This window comes from Rutidosis leptorrhynchoides, chromosome 4 (genome assembly GCF_046630445.1).
Source record: "Rutidosis leptorrhynchoides isolate AG116_Rl617_1_P2 chromosome 4, CSIRO_AGI_Rlap_v1, whole genome shotgun sequence".
Classification (NCBI taxonomy): Eukaryota; Viridiplantae; Streptophyta; class Magnoliopsida; order Asterales; family Asteraceae; genus Rutidosis; species Rutidosis leptorrhynchoides.
The window spans coordinates 130,784,074-130,792,083 of NC_092336.1; the positions used below are offsets into that span (position 1 = coordinate 130,784,074).

The 8,010-nt window shown below is 31.2% G+C and overlaps 1 protein-coding gene across 12 annotated transcripts; it reads left to right on the forward strand.

Moving 5' to 3' along the window:
• The first annotated feature begins 2,167 nt into the window (after positions 1-2,167).
• Positions 2,168-6,227, forward strand: LOC139840157 (probable inactive purple acid phosphatase 1). 12 transcript variants are annotated; one of them, XR_011757254.1, is made up of 5 exons: positions 2,168-2,408; positions 2,780-2,942; positions 3,067-3,351; positions 3,823-5,224; positions 5,400-6,227. XR_011757254.1 is itself a non-coding variant. In XM_071830380.1 (5 exons), exons 1-4 carry the CDS (start codon positions 2,360-2,362, stop codon positions 4,037-4,039), a joined length of 231 nt encoding a protein of 76 aa, XP_071686481.1. In that variant the 5' UTR covers positions 2,168-2,359; the 3' UTR covers positions 4,040-5,224; positions 5,400-6,227. The 12 variants fall into 12 exon arrangements, 1 of the variants encoding a protein (XP_071686481.1); XR_011757261.1 differs by having other exon boundaries at positions 2,780-2,846; positions 3,270-3,351; XM_071830380.1 differs by lacking the exon at positions 2,780-2,942 and having other exon boundaries at positions 3,270-3,351; positions 3,823-3,908; positions 4,026-5,224.
• Positions 6,228-8,010: the final 1,783 nt, after the last annotated feature.

Below are 8,010 nucleotides of genomic sequence, written 5' to 3' on the forward strand. Positions count from 1 at the left end.
AATTAAGACTATGTAAGTTTTACTTGCAAAATGGCATTTGCAAGATTAATGTATAAGTATACATTAATGTCCAACACATGTACAAGGAAGGAGCAACTCTTGGTTGGGACTTGGTGACCATTCTAAGTATGTCTAGATACATTTTAGATGTACATGTTTTCCTATAACACTTATGTGTTATCCTTAATCAAGGTTTAATCGTCATTAAGGTGTCATTAAGCGTGATTAACCAAGATTATTGTTCTAGTGACCAAAACTCCTTTGGGTATGAAGGAGGCAACTATTCTAAGCATGTTTGAACAGGTTTCATAAATTACAGATGCCCCAAAGTAGTCGAACTAAAATTGATGGAATTTGGGATAGAAGCTTATACGGTCGACCCACGGTTGACCATGAGATCTACCGTGCAACCCTGATTTCACAAATCAGGGTGCAAGACTCCACGGTCTGACCTGCGGTCGACCGTGTACCTAACCGTGTAGTTTACGTTTTCTTTTTAAGATTTATTTGGTTTTGGTCTTTTGCTAGAGTAATGATGGATTAGTGAACTTGTATATTTATGTCAAGATGTCTACCATCACCTTTAGTTATGTGCATATGTCATCATCAAAACACTTATTGTTATGGGTTAAGCTTAGTTTAGTCATTAAGCATAATCCCACATTAACCCACATTCTTCCTCAACACTTACATTAGAGTTTCATAGATAAGCAAACACAATCAAATTAGCCAAGCATGGCTAAACTAACACTAATCAAAGACAAAATATCACAAATAAGATTCATGTTCCAACTATTACAAGTATTCAATTGAAAACAATGAAGATAAAGGTGGAGATTATAACCCAAGTGGAGAAATGATGTAGACCTAACACTAAACTTGCTTGAGATTGAGCTTAATCCTCCAAATTAGCCTTAATCTCCCACTAGATGATGAAATTAGGGGTTTTAGGGTAAAAATCGAGGTAGAAACTGCAGCTCCCTCTTTAATCCTAATCCCCTTTTCTATTTATAGCCTTGAAAAAATTCTGCACAAAACAGCGAAGATGCGGCGTATTTGATGTTAGATGCGCCACATTTGGTGGTGAATAGTAGATGCACCGCATTTGCTTTGTGATGCGCCGCATTAGGTCGAGTAAATGCGCCACATTAAGTGATGAATGCGCCGAATTTTTGTGCTTCCAATGATTCTGGTGCTGAAGGGGTCCAATTTACATTAGAGATGCGCCGCATTGGCCATTTTGGCGAGCCGCATTTGCTGAAATTCTGCATTCTCTTGGTTTTTGCCATTTTGGTTCACTTTTTGGCCAAACTTGGTCAATTTTACACCAAGAAGTGGTATCTAGCCATGAACCATCACTTTGCTCAAATAAACCCCTTCCAAGCTCAATAATCCACTAAAAACGAGTGAAACGAGTGATATATTACGAGGTAAAACATGTGTAAATCGAGCAATATCACATATCAATTTTAATTGTACATTATCTCGATTGATTTTATTAATTTTCAATACTTATTTAGTTTGAATTTAATTGTTATGTTTAAAAAATGAAAAAATGTGAGGTTTTGATTGATATTAGAGATTTATCGAGATGTCACCTTTTTAATTGTATCACTTTTACATTCTCCGATATAAAGGTTACTAGTTTCACTTTTATTAAAGACCAAACGCTTACTAGTTTCACTTAATTATATCTTTGGTTTGCATATTATATCAAAATTTGCGGATTTCATATTTTCATATGTGGCATCACCAAAGTTTGGCCGAGATAAAGAAATGCGATAGTAAATAAAATTACATATAACATATCTGTCGATATAGATATGTAATCACTTAAATATTCAAATATTGTGGTCTTTTTCTATGTTATTAATTACAACAAAGTTTGGTCGAGATAAAGGAATGGGATACTAAATCACTATTTTATACATTAAAAGAGAGTCTCGATTAGCTAATAAATGTTTTCAAAACCCCCTTAATTACCATTAGATTAGAAAATTACGTTACAATAACCCTTTAATTTAACGGTCCTTAATCATCCACTAAAAATATTAGCTAATAATTCAATTTTACATAATCTTCTCCCTAAAATACCCTTAATAATAAAAAACACGGAACACCTATATTACCTAATTCATTCATCTTCTCATCTTTTTTTGTGATGATACCAAAACCGATCCTCACCAAACCCTAACTAGATTTCGTTCCCTAAAACCGATCATCAATTCTTCGATGAATCCAGCTAAACTTAACGAAGATTACGTCTAATCATCAAAACATCCCTTCGTCTTCTCATCTAATTTGTTCTACTTCACGCTTCCTTTAGTCACCTACATCTCCTGTATTACGTTATCACTGTATGTTTATGAGATGCACGGAATTTGCCATTAAATCAGATTGCTTGAAAGGTTAGGTTTTTCTTTTTGTTTAATTTCGTTTTTGCACAGATCTAGGGCATATTTTTTGTGATTATTAAACTATTTTGTAATTTTAGGTTTTAATTTTGTTGCGATGTTTATATTTTTACATGCATTTTCGATTTTAATGCTTATTAATGTTGAATTGATAGCTAAATTTTAGTTGTTTTAGTTGAATTGTGATCGATGTGTAATTGATTGTTGTTATATAATTGTTTTTAAAAATTTAATTTGTTCTTGTTAGTTGTTTCGATGATTATAATTCATCCAGCACTTGTGTTGTGATGAATACTGATTGAATTTATTATGAACAACCAATTGTTTTATTCTTCTACTTTCTATATTTTCGGTTGCTGTTACAGTTTTGGAGTATGATATAAATGGAGTATCAACAATAAAGATGAGTTTGCAGGTGTTCTTATGCCGGAAGTGAGCTACTTCTCTGTTAAAGATGCAATATATTTTATATATAGTAATTTTATATAATCTGCAATATATTTGCCATTAGATCAGATTGCTTGAAAGGTTAGGTTTTTCTTTTTGTTCGTTTCTTTTAGTTAATGGGTTATATGTATTAACTACCAATTGTTTTATTCTTTTACTTTCTCTTTTTGGGTTGCTGTTACAATACTGATAACAATTGTCACAGTTGATATTCTGCTTTGCTAATACTGCGGTTCTATGCTGGAACATTGACTTTGGACCACAATAGCATGTGTGGTGTGTAAAAGATATATTTTATTTACAAAGATTATCAATAAATGAATCAATTATCATGGGAATTTCATATTAACCATTCTTGAAGTGGCAAGATTCAATAATTTATTGATTGGTATATTCACATGTATGCAGGTGCACCAGCAAGAACTGTGGGTTGGCGTGATCCTGGTTTTATTCATACTAGCTTGTTGAAAGACTTATGGCCCAATCAAATGTATGTTAAACCATATATTGGCACTGTCGATAGTCTTATATCTTATTCTTATAAAGTATTATAGAGGAGGTGGGCATGTGGCAATTTCGATCCATTAACTTATGAGTTGGTCAATGTGGGTTGTGTTTTATTTTAAAATGTGTCAGATATAAAAGAATTCAGGTAAAGGAGGAATGGGTCATATGGGTTGAAATTTACCCAAGCTCCAAAGTCCCTTTTAATGAATGCATTCAAAATTTGGATCCTATTATAGTGTTGTTTTTTAGTCATAACTTAATGAGCTAACTCATTAAGTATTCATAAAAATAAAAATAAAATATAAGGGACAAATGTGTCGCTTAATCAACCTGCTCGGTTCAATGTCATAAAAATGACCCGTTTTGGCCCATTACTCAACTTACCTAACCCACACATCTTGCCACCGTTTCAAACATGTTGTAACAAAGATTTATCTTGATCATGTTTATATAGGTATACATACAAGTTATGGCACAAATTTCAAAATGATACCATCATTTGGAGCGAGACGTACCAGTTTAAATCATCTCCGTTTCCAGGTTAACATTCTCTACGACGTGTTATTATTTTTGGTGACATGGGAAAGGTTTGTACTTTATCATCCAAATTGTGTTATTTTAATAGAAAAATCAATTTCTTGCGTTATTTATGTGAAGTCAATGCAGGATAAGGCTGACCGATCCAACAAATACAATAACTTTCCACCTGGATCCCTTAATACTACAAAGCAACTCATCGATGAATTGGAAAGCTTCGATATTCTCCATATCGGAGATATTTGCTATGCAAATGGGTATCTTTCACAATGGGATCAATTTCTCCTTTCCAACCAGTTGTATCAGTTGTACTGTATATAAATTCTAGGAGTTCGACTTTGACCAGAATCCTACAACCTTTTACATTTACTTAATTTTTTAATTGGCGTCTAAGTTATTCCTTGTTTTAATTCTACGAAAATTTTATGTGGTTATGGACCATTTCTCAAAGTCAAAATTATTTTTATAGCATTAAGAATTTTTAATTTAATATGCTTGACCTCAAAAGTCAAATCAACTGTTAATCTTGAATAACTGATTTGGAGTTATTACACTCAAACTTATTACTTTCAAAGATCAGATGAAATCAAGAAACTTTTTGAAAGAAATATAATATCTGTAAAAAGTAAATTGATATATGTTTGACTCCAAAAGTCAAACTTTGTCTCTTAATCTTCAAGGTCTAGAATATTAATCTTGGATAACCTTATAAGAATAAGATGTTGTCGTATGATTTGATAATAATTAATTGAATGTTAAGTGTTTATATAAGATGTATGTTATTAGTAGTAATTTCTAAAATAAGAAGAATTTTACAATATTATTTGACACAAAGATACATCGAGGTGTCATGTGCGATTACATTATAACCTTGTTATAACTTTATTAACTGGTAATCTCAACTAGCACAAATGGCTGTCGAATCCAAGGTTTTGAACAAGATTTTTTTTTTTGTTTTGTTTTTTTTTTGTATTAAGCAGGTTAGTTCTTTTTATGCACAACTTATATGGTATGACCTTGGGGTGGTAAAATGAATGGGATGGGTTGGGTTGTCGCTCAAAACCTATTGAGGAAATTTCGTGTTTGAAACACGAAGAATGGTCATTGAAGAAGTTTGAAACACGAAGCTATATGAGCATGTACAGTCACCTAAAGCATGATCTCTGATCTGATATCCAGCTCAACCAATCGATCTTTTTTAACATTTTTGGTAGAAACTATAATAATACTAATCTACAAGACTCAACAGTTTTTTCGTTTTGACGCAGGAGTAGGTTCTGAGTAACCAAACCACCACATATCATCCAATAGCGTTCCAGGTAACACTTGAATGATAATTACCTTCAATGATACGAAACTTAAAATGTTATGACGTTTTAATATTTATATATAAGTTTGAAAATATTTTTATTTTATAAGTAGGATGATCAAGATTTCTTTATTAACATCTTTTAGAGTTATATTAGATATGAACTCCACATTACCTTTCTGTAGGATGAAACAGTTGGAGCACCTAACATGGTGATTATAGTTGAAGAAGCGAATAAGGTTATTAATTTTAAACTAATGAAAACATTCCAAGTTTTCCTAAACTCTAGGTCGGGTAAGACAGGTAACGGGTAAAAATGAGTGAATCTCAAGTACTGAAATATAGGTATTGAACAACTACTAAATGTCACTAATATTCATGGTGCATACATAAACTTATATACTGATTATAAACAATACTTATGGGATGTGATATGATAATAGCAGAGTTTAAAGCTTCAATATGATTAGTGTACAAAATGATAAGAACCATAAAATTATTTATAGATAGCGCTGAAAAGGTTGGTGTTTTTGCAGGTACATTTCTTATGAGATGTATAGAGAATGGGGAATTTGCCATCTTTTCATTGGGATTGCCATTATTATCAAGTGAAAATGCAAATTATTGAGTTCACATTTGTGTTCTTAGTCTTCTTATAATAAGGCTAATTTAAATCTACAAGTTAATGGTATCCATGTTTTATTTACTGCTCTAATTCTATTTAATAAAATATTTTGCCTTTCTTACCTTTTTTATAACATTTTTTCAAATTCTTTTTAGTTCATTTTCATTTGAGAAATCTTTTACTAGAAACCTTGAAAGAAACAGCGCATGAAAGTAACAAAGAAGGAAGGATCTTGAATGTCTCATCGCGTAGTGAAGGAATTCATTTCGACGAGATTGACAGTAAAACTTGTAAACTACAAGTACTTGATTTTATCCAAATATCGGCTATTGCCCAAATAAATTATCAGTTTTCAGTAGAAGGATTACCAATACATCTTCCACATCTTCCATAGTGTACTTATTTTTGTAATCTATTTAAACTTGATTTGGTACAGGCATAACGCATTATATTGTGGGTTTATTTCATGGTTCAACTAATTTAGCCTTGAAAATATTGATCTATCTCTGATAAAGCAAAGTTGAAAAATTAGCATATTATGATTGAATCGTCTAAGGGAAACTCGTGAGAGAAATAATTATCAATATTTTTTTGTATAAACGTTTTAGCTTCATATATATTTTGTCTTTTCATACTCCATATAAGTTAGTTTATTACTACAATTTTCGTCAACTTCATCCTTTGACTTGATTTGTTTCGTATACAAATATTTTGTCGATTAAATTAATATGCTCATATATAATGTATCAATATCTTTATGTTTTAGGGTTTAGTTTTTATAAAATATACCTCATTCTAAACTCTCATAACCGATTCCAGAATATATCATCTTCTTCGTCCAGATTTGTAGATAATAAATCTGGTATTTTTGTTTTGTAATCACAATCGTTTTGATTGTGTATTTCTGTTAGATTGTTTAAGTTGTTCATTACATCTTGAACAACTTCTGTATTCGAAGTGTTTTGGTTATTAGAGATTTCTTTATATTTATGTTAATCTGCTGCTGTATTTGATTAACAAAAGTTAACCGTTTTGACATTCCATCATTCCGTGAGTTTCGTTTTTAATTTGTTATTTGAAGTCAGCTTTTTGATTATGATAGATTATGATATGTGATTTTAAGACTGATTTTTGAATATGATATTGTAAATTCTTATATGAATTAGCAGCATAAAATAGTAAAATCACTAAAGGTGTTTGAATGCAGGTTATATACCAAGGAACAAAGGTGTACAAGGAACACAAAGAAAATGACCGATGATATGCCGAAGTTGCTACAGGTTTTTCAATTTTAAATCATTTTCATTCTAATGCTTCAAATATGTCTACTTAAGAAGGTATAACATCCTTGATGCTTATGGTTTTCTTCCAAGTAACAAAATTTGTAGGAGTTGCAATTTTAACTTATTTTGTATGAATGGGTGATTTAGCTTGTGTTTCATCACTTTTACTTCGTATGGATGTAAGCATATTTTTCCCATTAGCTATTTCTCACAATTTGTATAATGTTTTATAAGGACTACAATTACTATAAAAGTTATTGGAATTACCTAATAAAAGTCATTTTGACAACTAATATAAGCTTAATGGATAAAAAGGATTAACATTAAGAGTTAATGGTTTAAGGTTTAAGAATTGCTTTTTAGAGTTTACGGTTTATGATTTACAGTTTATGATGTAGGGTTTATGGTGAAGATTTTAAAATTTCTACTTTAGGATTTAGGGTTTAGTGTATATGGTTTACGGTTTAGTGTTTAGGGATTAGGGTTTAGGGTTTAGAGTTTAGGCTTTAGAGTTTAGGTTTTAGTTTTTAGAATTTATGGTATAAAGTTTAGGGTTTTATGGTTTATAGTTTAGGGTTTAGATATAGGGTTTTGGGTTTAGGGTTTAGTGTATAGGGTTTAGGTTTTAGATTTTAGAGTTTAGGGTTTAGATTTTAAAATTTATGGTTTAGGGTTAAGGGTTGGTGGTTTAGGGTTTAGGGTTTACGGTTTGGGGTTTAGATATAGGGTTTAGGGTTTAGGGTTTAGTGTATAGGGGTTTAGGGTTTATAGTTTAGACTTTAAGGTTTAAGGTTTATATTTTAGAATTTATGGTTTAGGGTTTAGGGTTTAGGGTTTAGGGTTTAGTTTTTAATAATTTACGGTTTAGAGTATAGATACAGGGTTTAG